General features: G+C 46.6%; 2 protein-coding genes across 4 annotated transcripts; one reads left to right on the forward strand and one right to left on the reverse strand.

The window, feature by feature from the left end:
* Positions 1–62: 62 nt before the first annotated feature.
* On the reverse strand, positions 63–7,797 carry MED19 (mediator complex subunit 19). The gene is made up of 5 exons (XM_066251556.1): positions 7,528–7,797; positions 2,332–2,588; positions 2,078–2,174; positions 1,696–1,790; positions 63–1,504 (listed from the first exon to the last, which is right to left on the reverse strand). The coding sequence occupies exons 1-5, from the start codon at positions 7,793–7,795 to the stop codon at positions 1,436–1,438; spliced, it is 786 nt and encodes a 261-aa protein (XP_066107653.1). The 5' UTR covers positions 7,796–7,797; the 3' UTR covers positions 63–1,435.
* Positions 7,798–8,141: 344 nt separating this feature from the next.
* TMX2 (thioredoxin related transmembrane protein 2) lies at positions 8,142–16,757 on the forward strand. 3 transcript variants are annotated; one of them, XM_066251557.1, is made up of 8 exons: positions 8,142–8,375; positions 13,069–13,129; positions 13,373–13,486; positions 13,754–13,830; positions 14,070–14,176; positions 14,564–14,629; positions 14,721–14,862; positions 15,883–16,757. In XM_066251557.1, the coding sequence occupies exons 1-8, from the start codon at positions 8,187–8,189 to the stop codon at positions 16,027–16,029; spliced, it is 903 nt and encodes a 300-aa protein (XP_066107654.1). In that variant the 5' UTR covers positions 8,142–8,186; the 3' UTR covers positions 16,030–16,757. The 3 variants fall into 3 exon arrangements, with proteins under 3 accessions (XP_066107654.1, XP_066107656.1, XP_066107657.1); XM_066251559.1 differs by having other exon boundaries at positions 14,721–14,850; XM_066251560.1 differs by lacking the exon at positions 15,883–16,757 and having other exon boundaries at positions 14,564–14,618; positions 14,721–14,850.
* Positions 16,758–16,802: the final 45 nt, after the last annotated feature.

The following is a 16,802-nucleotide window of genomic DNA, read 5'->3' on the forward strand; positions in this document are numbered from 1 at the left end:
GGTCCTGACCCATCTTCAGGCAGCTCCAGAGGGAAGAGAGCCACTTAGAACAGCAGGGCCTGTTTTGTTTTTTTCCAGTGATTTAATTAGAAAATTCCTGAAAACAATTGTTTGCAACAACTAAAGCTTGTCACCTTGAAGCTCAGGCCACTCCTGACTTGTGCCAAACTTGTCCCTTAGCACAGAACTGTCTCCGGAAAGTCGAGTGCATTGTGGATGTAGCCAAAGGGGAGACAATGGGCGATCAGAGTAGGAAAACCCGGGTAAAGGTCAACTGTACATATGGGTGGCAGTTCAGTTTGATCTCTTATTTTCTGTTGTGAAAGCAAAAGGCTGCGCCCTAATTTTAACAGGTATCCTTAGACAGGAAATCTCAGGGAACTGGCCACACCCTTTATTGTCACTGTCTATAACTTAAGTGTATAAACTCTTGCTCTGAAATCCTAGATGAAAACTGGAGCTAAATGAGAGGATTTCCACCTACTGATTAGGAACAACCTTGGCTCACAGCAACAGATTTTAACTTCTGTCAAATTTAGCTTCAAGTCAGAATACATTTTCTCAGTTACCTGGCCTGCTGCAAAGACTGAAGGGACTTAATTTTACATTTTGGTAGCTTAGGCTACCTTTTTGTTGCTGTCTTAGAAGCTCTGAATTGTTTTCATGCCAGCCACATACTTTGTCTTGAGCTATGAATAAGGCAGATTGAAAATTTACCTTTCCTTGCCAGATACTCCGAAAAATCATGGCCTTGACCAAGCATCAGCCATCAACCTGTCGAATGACTGTGGGTGCTTCTTCTTTTGGCTATTCTGTTTCGACACAAAATTGACCTAGAATACAGCTGAGCCCCAACTGGATCAGCTCTTCCAGTGGAGCCTGAAAGTCATCCCGGCGTCTGGTTCTCAGCGCTGTGGACGAGGTGGTGTGTCTGCTGAGGAAACCTAACAGCACTGCCTAACTGTTGGACCATGTTCCCCAATCTCATTTTGGTTGCTCCCTGCCTTAGTGATGAGGTCATGTAATACAAGACCCAGATCCCCTCAGGTCTCAGTATGCCTCGGCCGGAACCCTGACTCGCACAGAAAGGCACTTACCTCGTAACAGGCTGCCATACTTTAACCAGTTTGATATATACGAATTTTTTTTTTAAAGAAAAATCCTAACAAATAGTATAAGGTCCTAAGTCAGACAAACTGTACAAAAGAGATGAAAAGCAAGCTTCCCAGGAGAGGAAGAGATGTCCACAAGAAAGCTGGGCTGAGCCTCACAAAGGCATGGCCCTTCTCATAATGCATTACTCTACCAGCACAGGACGCTGGCTTCTGTTCCCGTGCAGGAGGTGCTCCTGGGCAGTGCCCACGGGCCAGGCGGGCAGCTTCGGCAGCGGTTCAGTCCAGCAGGAAAAGTCATCTGGCAGGGTCCCGTGGCCACGTTAGCGGAGGCTGCTGCTGCTGCTGGCCTGAGAACTGCCCATACCTGGGTGGTCTGGACTGTGTCGGTTCTGGGAAGACAAAGGAAGGGGAAGACAACACCTAGGAAGCAGCTTTGGCCTTGACCAGGGCTGTACAGGAAACACTGCGACCTGCCCTGGGCTTTCAGTGTTGGGTCGACCTGCAGCCAAGGATTCGACCCAGAACAGGAGTGAGACACAAGGGATGCTCACAAGACTGCGACAATAGGCCACCACCTTACCTTCTTTTTCTTCTTCTCTTTCTTCTTCCTTTTCCGTTCAGGATCTTCCTCTTTTTTCTTTTTCTTCTTCTTGTGATCTGAATCAGATGGCGTTTCTGAAGGAAGACATTAGACACCTATCAGCTACATGAAGAGCTCCAAATTCCCTCATGTTAGAACTGCAGTTAGAACTACAGTTAGAACGCTAGTAAGGGCAGCTGTTTCTGTTCAAATGACCAGAGAGGATATAGAGGCGCTGCCAAGGTCCCCACCCCAAAGCCCTACTAGCCCAGGAGATCCCAGTATGCCAATTTCTTCCTTCAGAATTTGGGATGTTTACTGAGGAAGGCTGAGCAGAGCCAGAACATCGGGTTTCCTGCCTCTGAACAGCACTGCCGCTCACCTGGGGGCACAGGGTCCTGGGTCCGGCTCTGTTTGTGCTTGTGCTTATTCTTCTTCTTGGGAGGCTGAATGTGCATCAGACGACACTGCTCCGGCAACTGAGGGAACCAAAGGAAGGTCCAGGTGAGTCAGGGAGCTCCCAGGGTCTGTCCTGCCTGCTCAGTCAGTTGGGAAGGAACAGATCTGGACAGGAAAACTACCTCCATGCTTTTCAGGCCCCCCATTTGTCTCCTTCCTCCCCAGGAGGGGACTCACCGGGCCGGTGTGGAGGCGGAAGCCAGCCAGCATAGTCCCTGTGATCGGATTGAAAGAGCCACCAAGAATAGGGGGCTTTTCAATGAGGGAGCGGAGGCTGCTGTTATCATGGGAACCTGGCAGGTCAATCATCCCCGGCAGGTCAGGCAGGAAGTTACTTAGCTTCTCCTTCACCTTCTTCCCACAGAATTTATTATAAGCATGTTCCAGGTTGTAGTGTGTGATCAGGTTGGTGCTGCCTGTCAGCTCGGTGCTACCTAGACGACACAGGAAGAATAAAATATTTTTAAAAGCCACACAAGCCTGACCAGTTGGCAGGTGCAGTGGCTAGAGTATTGGACTGGGATGCAGAGGACCCAGGTTCAAAACCAAAGTCGATGGCTTGAGCGCAGACTCACCAGCTTGAGTGCGGGGTCACTAGCTTGAGCGTGGGATCATAGACATGATTCCATAGTCGCTGGCTTGAGCCCAAAGGTCACTGGCTTGAGTAAGGGGTCACTTGCTCCACTGTAGCCCCCCAGTCAAAGCACATATGAGAATGCAATCAATGAACAACTAGGTGCTGCAATGAAGAACTGATGCTTCTCATTTCTCTCCCTTCCTGTCTGTCCCTAACTGTCCCTCTCTCAAACTCTGTCCAAAAAAAAAAAATATTTATACTGATAATACCTTACATTGATAAAATACTTTACACTTTTCAGTATGCTTTCATATGAACCTTGAAAAGAATTCAGCCTGACCAGACAGTGGATAGAGCATCAGCCTGGGATGCTGAGGACCCAAGCTTGAAACCCTAAGGTCGCCAACTTGAGTGTGGGCTCACTTGGTCTGAGTGCAGGCATGCAGCTTGAGCGTGGGGTTGCCGACTTGAGTGTGGGATCATAAATGTGACCGCATGGTTGATGGCTTGAGCCCAAAGGTCTCTGGCTTGAGCAAGGGGTCACTGGCTCAAGTAATGGATGAACAACTATAAAGTGTCACAACCACGAGTTGATGCTTCTCATCTTCCTTCCTGTCTGTGCCCCCGGCACCCCTCTATTGCTAAATAAAGAAATAAATATTCAAGTGTACTTAACATAATTATAAGGAGAAACAGAGTAGATGGCTCAGGTGGTTAGAGCACGATCCGGAAGCAGAAAGGTTGCTGGTTTGATCCCCTGGCCAGGGCACATACAGGACCAGATCCATGTTCCTGTCTCTCTCTCCCCCCTCTCTCACTAAACTCAATTAAAAAATCAACTCATTAATGTAAAAAAAGAAATTTTTTTTTAAAAAAGGAGAGAAGAAACAGCAGGGAATGTCTTTTTAAGTCACTGACCCAGAGGTAAAGTGGAGAACTGTATTTTAGCCTAAATAAGGAGTCTTTTAAGGGAGAATTACAAAACAATTAAAAAAAATTTTTTAAAGAACAGCAAAAGTAAACAACATTATAAACACCAAAACTATAAAATAGTAGGTTGGAATAGGAAAAAATAGGCAAAAATCCAGACAGCAGAGACGAACACTATATCCCAACAAAGACACTCCTTTCATGTACTCACCAGAATGGTAACTTCTGTGAGACTCACTCTGCGCTAACCTCTGCTCTGAGCGCTTTCCCCCAAATGGCTGGTGAGCAATCCCACTCCCCAACACGACCAGGACAGTATGACCTCACAGCTCAGCTACAAGCAAGTAAGGGCCAAATATGACCCAGTGGCTTCCTTTTTCTGTTTTGTTTTTCCTAACAAGAAGAAGCACTAATCACCTTTACATGGGAAAACAGCTAGCTTTTTCTAGCTCCTGCTACCTGACTTGTTATCACCATCTTTACTCCTCTTTTTTTTTTGTTTTTCTGTATTTTTCTGAAGCCGGAAACGGGGAGAGACAGTCAGACAGACTCCCGCATGCGCCCGACTGGGATCCACCCGGCACGCCCAACAGGGGGCGACGCTCTGCCCCTCCGGGGTGTCACTTTGTTGCGACCAGAGCCACTCTAGCGCCTGGGGCAGAGGCCGAGGAGCCATCCCCAGCACCCGGGCCATCTTTGCTCCAATGGAGCTTTGGCTGTGGAAGGGGAAGAGAGAGAGAGAGAGAGAGAGAGAGAGAGAGAGAGAGAGGAAGGAGAGGGGGAGGGGTGGAGAAGCAGATGGGTGCTTCTCCTGTGTGCCCTGGCTGGGAATCGAACCCGGGACTTCTGCACGCCAGGCCGACACTCTACCACTGAGCCACCGGCCAGGGCTTTACTCCTCTTAATATCAACCATAATAACTTCGCCTAGAGAGAAATGTTGGATTAGAAGTTGGGCAACTAAAATTCTAACTCTAGCTGTTCTCTGTGCCTCACCTTCTTATACATTGAGTATGGTAATAACTATCTTAAGTACCCTGATTTTTTTCAAGATACAGATGAAATATACTGACATATACTATATAAATGTAAGGCATTACCATTATAACTATTGCATGGTTGACTTTGTTCCAAAGAATACAAACTTATTAGTAATTTCATAAGGATCCAGTGGCGGGGGGGGGGGCAATATCTATCCTACAACTTCATTTAGTTATGATGAACACAGGTACAAATGACAGAAGTGGCTTGTTTAGCCTGACCTGTGGTGGCACAGTGGATAAAGCATTGACCTGGAACAGTGAGGTCACTGGTTCAAAACCCTGGGCTTGCCCAGTCAAGGCACATATGAGAGTTGATACTTCCTGTTCCTCCCCTCTTTCTCTCTCTTTCTCCCCTCCTCTACAATGAATAAGTAAATAAAGTGGCTTGTTTATAATCATTCACTTGGAAAAACTCAGGTTCTGAACTGTGAGCCCCTTGAAGGCAGAGACAGTATTTTGTTCATTCATGGAGGTCTGGTGCCCCAAAGTCCAAAGTCCACATATCTGATGCTCAATAATAGTCAACGAACAAGGTATTTTTCCTCCATACTTTTAGGCCTTACCCTATTCTTCTCCTTGCTTTCTCACGTCAAACATCTCAGAAAGAAGAGTGGTCTACTGTGAACGGCAGGAGGCCCAGCGCCACAGTACCTCTCCTCATTACTCGGCACTGCCTCCTGCCGTTATACTACCCTGATTTTATCCCCCCTTTGCTGGCTCTCCTCCTTCCAGGTGCTTATTTGTGCTCAAGGATCGGGTGAAAAGACACTGTGCTTTTTCTGAACTCTAACCTAAAGAGTCCATCCAACTTTTTGACTATCAGTTCTATGAAGATGATTTATAAATCTCTCCCCAGCCCTGACTCCTCTCCTGAAAACTAATCGTCCAATTTCTTCTTAGTCAATCCCATGCAGATACTATATTCTTTTAAAACTGCAAATCTCCCCCACCTCGTGGTTTCCCTATTTCAATACATGGTATTGCCCCCCATTCTACAGATACTTTGAGAAGCAGTACTTCCCAGTTCCAAAATCTCAATTATTTCCTATTACCCTAAGGATAAAGCTCAAATTCCTGACTGGACTCAGAGTTAAACACATTTTACTGTAACTTAGCTTTGGGATCTACTCAAATACCAGTCCCCTATGCAAAATTTCTGATCCATCCTAATGGGTCTTCATCACCTCCTGAAAAAAACACCCTTCATAGTGTTTCCTTTTATTTTATTTATTTATTTATTTATTTTAGGTAAGAGAGGGGAGACAGTGAGGCAGACTCCTGCATGTACCCTACCCTGTCCATAGGGCAACCCCATCTGGGGCCAATGCTGGAGTTCCGAGCGATTTTTAGTGCCTATGGCTGATGCACTCCAATAGAGCTATCCTCAGCACCTGGGACCATGCTCAGACCAATCAAGTCACTGGCTAAGGGAGAAGAGGAAGAGGAGGGGAAGAGGGAAGTGTAGGGAGAAGCAGATGGTCGTTTCTCCTATGTGCCCTGACCAGGAATCAAACTTGGGTGTCCATATGCAGGGCCCACACTCTAGCCACTAAGCCACTGACCAGGGCCAATTCTTGTAGGAAAACTGACCTATTATAGGAAAATTCTTCCTAACATTCTTCAGCAATATAAATTCATCAAGGTCCAGCTCAAGTGACAACTTACATATCCTTGCTGTAATTTGAGTAACATTTTTAAAAACACCATGTAGTTTTCTTGTTTTCGTTTTTTTTGTGACAGAAACAGACAGAGAGAGGGACACAGAGGGACGGACAGACAGGAAAGGAGAGAGATGAGAAGCATCAATTCTTCACTGCAGCACCTTAGTTGTTCATTGATTGCTTTCTCATATGTGCCTTGACCCGGGAGCTATAGCAGACCGAGTGACCACTTCCATTAGCCAGCGACCTTGGGTTCAAGCTGGTTAGCTGTGCTCAAACCAGATGAGCCGGTGCTCAAGTCGGCGACCTTGGGGTTTTGAACCTGTGTCCTCTGCATCCCAGTCTGATACTCTATCCACTGCACCACCGCCTGGTCAGGCCATGTAGTCCTTTTTAAAAAATTTTTACTTAAAAAATTACATTTAAAGAGGTGATATTGATCAATAAGAGTACATAGGTTCCAAGTAATCATTTCTATAGCATTTAAATAGTTCATTATGTTGTGTACACATCACTCAAAGTCAAATCATTTTCCGTCACTGTATAATCATGTAGTTCTTAACTGATGTATGTGCATGACGTTACAGATTGGCCTTGAGAAGAAATATGGTCATTACCCTTAAACCACATAATGTGCATTCCTAAGTAAAATAAACTCCTTAAAAGCAAGGACATTTGCTAATCCATATGTCCTCCCCCTTCTTCCTATACACTAAGCATTTGCCCATAACAGATATTCAATATCTGTAAACTGATTGATATATATAGGTACAATCAGAATAGGTAACTAGCCAAAGGAAAGCCAACCTCTCTGTGCTTTGGTTTTTTTCAACTGCAAAATGCAGATAACAATGCCTATCTCAGGGGACTGTTCTATGTGTGGAGTTCTATTATATATATAACTGCGTTGTGAACTTCAAAGTACTATACATTATTTTCCTCAGTAGGACTTGGGATAAACTGAAAGGCATTTTGGAGCCTTACCATGTCCAAAATGACTCCTGATATCCACCGCCTCAAACTTGTTACACAGAGGTCTTGCGAGGTCCTGGCATGGGTTGCCGAGGTTACCTTGCGCCTACGCCAGCCGGTTAAGAACCACGCCCACCACCACCCCCTCGTTATGATCTGATTGGCTGGCTTCGGCCAGGCCTAGTACCAACCTGGCAGTTCCCGCATTAGGTAGAAGGGGCCACAACCAGCTGCTGACTTGTCGGCACCGGCAGGGGCCGTGGCCGCGGAGGGGGGCGGAGCCGTGCCGGGTCCCCCGCCTGGAGGAGGGGGCGGTGGAGGTGGAGGTTTTCCTGGTCCAAAGCCGAGTGCGCTTGGAGGCGGTGGTGGGTCAGCCTGAGCTCCGAACAGCGCCGTGAAATTCTCCATCTTTCCTTCTGCCCCGGCGCTGTCCCGGTGTCTGGCGCTGGTGATTTTCATTGGACGATCGTTTCCCGGTGTACCGCCCTCTTCCCCCATGAGCCATTTGCCATTGGATTCCTCAAGAGCCCGCCTACCTTTTTCCGGCGACTGCTTTCGTCGCTTCATTAGTACGTCCAGGAAATACTATTTAACCTTATTAAATATTCTGTTGTCTACGTTAACCACAGTCGTATACCCAATAAAATGACTTAGGTAAAAAAAAGCGACAGCTAGGTTGGCCAATAAAGTATCATATCCCGTTTCTAATCTCTCCCTACCGTAGCGTCCAATCAGAGATCTACCTCCGGGTAAAGAGGCGGTGCACCCAAGACTCAGCCCAATAGAAGTCTCATTGGTGGGGGAGGCGGGGCGAGACCTACCAACGCCGGAGAGCTGCCGGGGCGGGAAGATGGCGGTCTTGGCACCTTTGATTGCTTTGGTGTATTCGGTGCCGCGCCTTTCACGATGGCTGGCCAGACCTTACTACCTACTGTCAGCCCTGCTCTCTGCTGCCTTCCTAGTCGTGAGGAAGCTTCCCCCACTGTGTCACACTCTCCCCACCCAACGCGAAGACGGCAATCCGTGTGACTTTGACTGGGTGAGCGACCCCTTAGGACCCCGCGACCTTGACGGTTCCTGTCCCCGAGGTTGCATCCGGGGGACCCGAGGTTCAGCTTTTTGAGAACGGCCGAGCTTCCGAGCCTGTAACGTACTTACCGTTAGAGTATAGGGCCTGGACTATCATCGAGTCGAAACCTCTCCGTGTTTAATTAAGATGGGGAAAGAGCAGGTTAGCCTGCACAACAGCTCTACCCAAACGACGCATGTGTGTTCAGTCTTTAACAGTGTTGCTTATTTCATTAAACAAGACAAGTAGTGGTGTTCCCCTTTTATTGGTGAAGAAACTGATCTCCGCGAGATTGGGAGACTTGTTCAAGGTCACACAACTAGGATTTGAAATCACGCTCCTCGCCATAATACCTACACATTTTTATCACTCATTTTTTTTTCTTCGACAGTAAGATTTATTCAAGGGTTTTAACGTTTGCAAACTAGAAACACAGCTGGTAGAAGTTCTTACAGAGAGAAGTACATTATGAGAATTATCAGTCCTGTATTCTTAGCCCTATAATTGATTCAGGATGGTGTCTAGTCAGATGTCAGGTACTCAGAATGATGGATGCCGGGTGGTCTGGAAAATGGGCACTACGAGATCTAGTCATGTCCCCTGCTCTGGATGATGGATGTCAGGGGGATGTACACGTGAATCCTTCAGGGAATAATCAGGTGGCCTGAATAGCGAGTCCTTTAGGAGGTTATTAGAGTGTTATCGGGAAGTTCAGATGTTTATCCAGGCACTGATACAGGATTGGCAAGTACAAAAAGCTCGTTTCCAGGCTAGTTCAAACAAGAAAGTAGTTCTCTCCTCGTGCCTCAACCTTCAGGATGTTAATTTTAGCAGCTTGGTTAAAGTGACTCCTTTTATAGATCCTTTATGTTCAACCTTCTTCGAGTCTTTTTGATTTCTTTTGGCTATTATGTCAGCAAGAGAGATATCTCTTTTTTTCAAGTGAAAGGAGTGGAGATAGATAGACTACTGCATGTGCCTGGACTGTGATCCACCCAGCAACCCCATCTAGGACCAATGCTCAAATCAACAGAACTACTCACTGCAAGAGGGGAAGAGAGCGAAGGGGGAGAGGGAGGAGAAGAGAAGCAGATGGTCGCTTCTCATGTGTGCCCTGACTGGGAATCAAACCTGGGCCATTGGCATGCTGGACCAATACTCTATCCACTAAGTAAACTGGCCAGGGCTTTTCTCTTTTTAAAAAATTACTGATTTTAGAGAGAAGAAAGAGAGAGAGAAAAGGAAGGGGAGAGGAGCAGAAAGCATCAACTCATAGTAGTTGCTTTTCGTACATCCCTTGACTGGGCAAGCTTGGGGTTTTGTATCAGCAATGTCAGCATTCCAGGTCGATGAAGTTATCCACTGTGCCACCACAGGTCAGGTTGAGTCATTTTCTTTGGAATGTATATGAGTCTTTCCTTTTTTTTGTATGTTCTTAATTCAGTTCAGTTCCAGAGAGCATACCATATGCTAGAAACTATGCTTCATCCCGAGAATGAGAATAACATTGTTATGCCACCTATCGAAAAGGAATTGTAAAAAATACATGGTAAAGAAATCTATTTCGACCTGTCCTGTGGTGGCACAGTGGTCAAAATATCAACCTGGAACACTGAGGTCACTGGTTCGAAACCTGGGGCTTGTCCGGTCAAGGCACATGTGGGAGTTGATGCTTCCTGCTCCTCCCCCCCTACTTTTCTTTCTCTGCTCTCTCTAAAGTCAGTAAATAAAATCTTAAAGAAAAAATAAACAGTGAACACACAAGCAGAACAATCAAAGGAACTCTGCTTCATATAGTTAGTCTGGAACCTATACTGTCTTCAAATTATGGCCTTGAGGTCATCCCACCGTCAGCCAGCCAGCTAGCAGATGAAGAAAGAAACCTGGAACGCAAGAACACACCCTTTCTGGCTGCCTGTGCACATAGCACATCTGCTCATTTCTTTCAGGGGTGCTCGTCACACCATTATTCTACCTTGATGCAAGGAGACGAGATCTAGTTGCCATATGCCCAGAAAGAAATGGAAATAAGGTGTGGAGCATACGTGGCTAGTTTTTGCTGTAGAGTCATTTTCTGCCTCTAGAGAGTATTTCTTTTACTTCTTTCTTTGGTTTGACCAGTTTCCTCTTTAAATCCATCTTTCCACAGTTGTCTCAATTATAATCCAGTGTCGTTCGGGAAAACTCTTCCTCATTTCTTAGGCATAATACAGTGTGTCCGTAAAGTCATGGTGCACTTTTGACTGGTCACAGGAAAGCAACAAAAGACGATAGAAATGTGAAATCTGCACCAAATAAAAGCAAAACCCTCCCAGTTTCTGTAGGATGATGTGGCAGCATGTGCTCATGTGTAGAGGATGACGTAACACTGTGTGTTCAGCGGAGCAGTCCATGGCCATGCCAGTCGAGATGTGGACAGTACAGAGGAAAGTTCAGTGTGTTCTGTGGCTCGCTAAATTCGAATCCGTGACCAAAGTGCAATGTGAATATCGGCGCGTTTATAACGAAGCACCACCACATAGGAATAACATTACTCGGTGGGATAAGCAGTTGAAGGAAACTGGCAGTTTGGTGGAGAAACCCTGTTCTGGTAGGCCATCAGTCAGTGACGAATCTGTAGAGGCTATACAGGATAGCTACCTAAGGAGCCCTAAAATATCTGTGCATGAGCCCACATCAAACCACACTGAATAGGTATGAAACTGGGAGAGTTTTCCTTTTATTTGGTGCAGATATCACATTTGTATCATCTTTTGTTGCTTTCCTGTGATGATCAAAAGTGCACCATGACTTTACGGGCACACTGTATTTAGTATGATCTGTCTGTCATCTTCCCTAGCCCCCACTTCACACCGCCATTTCTAAATCCAGTAAGTTACTTTATTTTAGAAATTGAGGCTAAAAACCTAGACTCCTAAGTTCTAGCTGTAAATCACAGTTGATTGTTTCTGTCTGACATAATGATTTGTCCCTTGTGTTATAAAAAAGTGTGGAAGGCTCAGACCATCCGGCCTATACTTGTTCTCCTCCCGTGCTTTCGCTCACATGGTCCTTGTTCTTCATTGCAGTTTTTACTCTTTTTTTTTTTTTTTTCTTAAGCTGGAAACGGGGAGAGACAGTCAGACATGCGCCCGACCGGGATCCACCCGGCACGCCCACCAGGGGCGAAGCTCTGCCCACCAGGGGGCGATGCTCTGCCCCTCCGGGGCCTCGCTCTGCCGTGACCAGAGCCAGTCTAGCGCCTGGGGCATAGGCCAAGGAGCCATCCCCAGCGCCTGGGCCATCCTTGCTCCAATGGAGCCTTGGCTGCAGGAGGGGAAGAGAGAGACAGAGAGAAAGGAGGGGGCGGGGTGGAGAAGCAAATGGGCGCTTCTCCTATGTGCCCTGGCCGGGAATCGAACCCGGGTCCCCCGCACGCCAGGCCGACGCTCTACCGCTGAGACAACCGGCCAGGGCCTGCAATTTTTACTCTTTCAAATTAGCTAGTTTGTTTCTTTGTCGTGTTTATTATATGTCTGTCTGGTTCATGTTTATTGTCTGCCTCATTGTACTGATGTGGAGCTTACATTCTAGAATGTGCAAAGTATAATCCAAGGATACTGTAAAGGGCCTTTGAGAGCTCTGAAACACCTGCAGCTCTCAGATTATATTACAGGTGCATGGATTATCACTGTGAATAATGCGTGAAGAGGAATGTCTTAAGCAAAACCAAACAGTTGGAATAATCATATATTGTATGAATGGAATATTAGAAAATCTCCCTGGAAAAAGTATACTTTACCAGCGTCACACTGAGTTGGTTGTAATATCTGTTTTATGCCATATCATATTTTATGCAACTCTTATTTCATTATCATTTAATCTTCACAAGAGCATTTTGAAATAGATGATCAGTGGAGGAAGGCAAAGCTCAGCAGTTGAGTTGCTGAAAGGCACCAGTCAGGTTGTGGCAGGGGTAGAATTTGAACCTTGATTTTCTTTATTTAGGTGAGAGGAGGGGAGATAGTGAGACAGCCTCCTGCATACACCCCTACCAGGATCTGCCCAATTACCGAGCTATTTTTAGTACCTCAGTGTGACATACTCGGCAACTGAGCCATTCTCAGCGCCTGGGGCCACACTTGAACCAGTTGAGCCACCGGCTGTGGGAGGAAAAGAGGGAGAGAAGTGGGGGTGGAGAAACAGATGGTCACTTCTGCATGCACTGACTGGGAATTGAACCCGGGACATCCATAGGCCAGGCCGACACTCTATCCATTGAGCAACCAGCCAGTGCCAGACCTCAATTTTCTTTTTTTTATTTTATTTTATTTTTTTTATTTATTCATTTTTAGAGAGGGAGAGAGAGAGACAGAGAGAGAGAGAAGGGGGGGAGGAGCTGGAAGCATCAACTCCCATATGTGCCTTGACCAGGCAAGCCCAGGGTTTCGAACCGGCGACCTCAGCATTTCCAGGTCGACGTTTTATCCACTGCGCCACCACAGGTCAGGCCAGACCTCAATTTTCTGATTGGTGTTTTTCACACTGTAGCTTAGCCGACTCCAGTTACTTATTGTTACCATTCCCTGTTTGGATCTCTGTTGGCTTTTGTTCATAGTTGGCTCCTTTACCCACACAGATGATCACTGATGATGGTATTCCTGCCACTTTGATTCTGTTGCAGAGAGAAGTAGAGATCCTGATGTTTCTCAGTGCCATTGTGATGATGAAGAATCGCAGGTCCAGTGAGTTGAGCCTGTTTCTCTGTTTGCCGAGGGTAGGCCTGAGCCCCCAGAAGTGTTTTCTTTCCTGTTACTAGAGGGGCATCAATTATCGCACTAGTCCTGCATACCATGCAATACTGAATTTGATCTTGGACTTTTATCCCCCTCCCCCTCTCCCATTTCAAAGTACTCCAGGAAGGGAGACACAGCATGGGAGAGAGGAGCATGCAGCCCAGCCTGACCTGTAAACGCTTTGTGTTTCAGTCACTGTGGAGCAACATGTAGGCAACATCTTCATGTTTAGTAAAGTGGCCAATGCAATTCTTTTCTTCCGCCTGGATATTCGCCTGGGCCTGCTTTACATCATACTCTGTGTTGGTAAGGAGACTATAAAACCTGGTGTGGGGACCAAATCCCAAAGCAGTTTCTCCATACTCTTCTTCCATATCTGCTCCTAGTTAGTTGTGTGTGTGCTCAGACCGTAAGAAGCTACTGAGACCTTATTTTAACAGGAAGGCAATGTGTCAGTGGTCTGTATATGTCCACAAAGTGGTTCTTTGGTCCTTGAAGTCTTTGAGTTGGTTTGAAAGTAAATCCTTGCCCAAGGCCTTATGTGTTTCCTCCAACATCTTTTTTTCTGTTTAGTATTCCTGATGACGTGTAAACCTCCCCTGTACATGGGCCCTGAGTACATCAAGTACTTCAATGATAAAACCATTGATGTGAGTGCTCAGCCTCCCTCCTGTTTCTTGGGTCCCTTATGGGTAATTTTGTAGTTGTGCACCCTGATCACTAGGAGGAGCAACTGTGCTTCAGAATGGAAGTCAAGGGCACTGTGGTTCATCCTCGGAGCTGGGGGAGGTGGAGAGGGGAAGTCCCGATGAGGAATTGGATGTTAAGATCTGAACTGTCCTAGGAGTCTGTGTGTTCCAGCTCACTGTTTCCTCCCTGTGTGTGGCAGGAAGAGCTGGAGAGGAACAAGAAGGTCACTTGGATTGTGGAGTTCTTTGCCAATTGGTCTAATGACTGCCAATCGTTTGCTCCAATCTATGCTGATCTCTCCCTCAAGTGAGTAGTGCAAAGGGGGGGGATGATGGAACTGAGAGGACGTCCCTTCCTTCTCGTTCTTTTTGGCCTTGTTTTTGCATATTGCAGCCAAAGGCGCCCCCTCCAATAGCTGTACTTTCACTTTCCTTGATCCATTCTCTTCTTTCACTATATTAAATAATACATTCTTTGCCTGACCTGCGGTGGCACAGTGGATCAAGCATCGACCGTAATGCTGAGGTCACTGGTTCAAAACCCTGGGCTTGTCTGGTCAAGGCACATATAGACGTTGATGCCTCCTGCTCCTCCCTCCTTCTCTCTCTCTCTGTCTCTCCCTGTCTCCTCTAAACTGAATAAATAAATTTTAAAAGAATTTTAAAAATAAAACAAATAATACATTCTTCTCAGGTACAATTGTACAGGGCTACATTTTGGGAAGGTGGACGTTGGCCGCTACACTGATGTTAGCACCCGGTATGTAAGGGCCTGGGCAGAGGGTCTAGACTGGGAACCACTTGGAGTGATGTGTCCAGACCATTTACAGAGTGCTTTCTGGGCTCTGCAGGTACAAGGTGAGCACATCCCCCCTCACCAAGCAGCTCCCTACCCTCATCCTGTTCCAAGGTGGCAAGGAAGTCATGCGGCGGCCACAGATCGACAAGAAAGGACGAGCTGTTTCTTGGACTTTCTCTGAGGTGCAGAAAAGAGTGCGCAAGTGATTTGGAACAGTGGTTTGGAGAAGGGTGTGGAACAGTGGGTGGGCTTTGAACCTGGGTTCAATTCCTAGTTCTGTCACTTGCCCAGAAGTTTTGAGAGTGTGGACTAAATTTATATTCACTCAGCAAGTTTATATTATGCTTCTACCAGGTGCCAGACCTACTAGTCCTGAGGAATTATTAGTGAAGGTTCAGTCACAAAGGTCCTATTATCTATAGTATGTAGGCCTTAGGTCCCTTAGTAAATTGGAGTCAGGAACACCTTTCTCACAGGGTTTATTTGCAGAATACCTTAAATAGTGTAGCTGTAATTCTTGGCACTAATAGGTACTTAAGTATTAGTTGACTTTTCAGGTACAATGTATGGCCGGTAGTTTTCGCCAGCCATTGTGGCCATGCAGGTGCAGGTTCCTGTTAGATGTGGGCAGATGGTAAAGAAACAGAGAAGCCAAAAAATGGCAGGCCTGAAGACTTGCACAGGCTGACGAGCCAACACCCGGGGCTCCCAAAGCCACTGATGCATTCACCGGTTCTACAACCAGGAGAATCTTTTCTGGTTTCTCCTAGAATCAAAGGCCCCACCAGTCTCAGTGGAGCTTGCAAAGCCCCTCAGCTTCCCCATCTGCACACCTTCTCTTTCTACTCTCACTCTGCAAAAATGCCTTCTCTCTGCTTCTCCTCCTCCTTCCTTTTAAAACTTTTCTGGCACCAAAACCTCTCCTCCAGCACACATTAGCATGACAGTGGCCCTTCCCAAGCAGGAAGGTAATTTGCAATTTCACAGGTCACATACCTGGTGCTGCCCAGCGCCATTTTAAACAATAAAAGTGAGAAAACTCAAAAAACAAATTTTACAAACTCATTTGCCCAACGTATCCATAGAAGAGATTTAGGTTAGAGGTGATGTCTTTCCTTTTCTTCCTCTTTTCCTAGACTGTGCCTAAGTACTTCTTACTTTCCAGGCTCTGGACTTTCCCTCCTGACCCTGACGTGTGTATCTCTTTTGTGCAGGAGAATGTGATCCGAGAATTCAGCTTGAATGAACTGTATCAGCGGGCCAAGAAGCAACGGAAGACTGGAGATGATATTCCCGAGGAGCATTCTGTGGCCCCTGCCCCCACAGCGTGGCCAGATGGGGAGAGCAAGAAGGACCAATAGGTTCCCTGCCTGTTAGAGCTTCTCCCGTCTGTGCCAGGCACCTGCGAAGCCCTGCCCCTTCTGTAACCACAGCCTTTCCTGAGGCCTCGCCTTTTATTTAAGTTTTCCCTGTTTGGCTGTGCCTGGGTAGGGCAGGGTGCTGCTTCTGATTTTAAAGAGGCATTCAGGGAATTGACAGGCACACTCCAGGAAGGCCACTCCTGTGGCCAGCTGTTTCACTGGAGGAAGACAGACAGCTCGTGTAATGGAGGAGGAAATGCCTTCCCTCCAAGCTTAGGTCAGTGTGTCAAGGGCTGCCCTCCACTCGCACGGCACCACGCTGTGGGTTCAGTATTCCTTAGTGCACCTATCCAGACTACTTACAGTAGATCGAACCCTAACAAGATGCTGGGTACAGTCTGCACTAAAATTTTCTCCTCAAAGACCCTTGCTTCTTAAGGCCCTTCTGGCTTGGTCTGTGGCCTTCATTAAAAATTATAAACCTGTCATGGTCCCAAGGGACAAACCTTTAACCAGTTTTCTCATTGAAGATAGTATTCAGTAATCTCTTCTATGGAGGCTGGGAGGAGGGGAATAGAAGTTTAAGACCTTCCCTTGTGTTGTGGCAGCTGGAAGGAGAAAGCCCCTGAGCAGGAATGGGGTTTCACTGCCCTGCCCTCTTACCTACTCTCCCACACCCAGTTGATGGTTTTCCATAATAAAGAGGTTGGGATTTCCTTTTGATTGTGCCCCTGTGTTTGAGTATTAAAAAGCCAGACACGCCCTTTCCAGGT

Source organism: Saccopteryx bilineata, chromosome 1 (genome assembly GCF_036850765.1).
Source record: "Saccopteryx bilineata isolate mSacBil1 chromosome 1, mSacBil1_pri_phased_curated, whole genome shotgun sequence".
In the NCBI taxonomy this organism is placed as follows: domain Eukaryota; kingdom Metazoa; phylum Chordata; class Mammalia; order Chiroptera; family Emballonuridae; genus Saccopteryx; species Saccopteryx bilineata.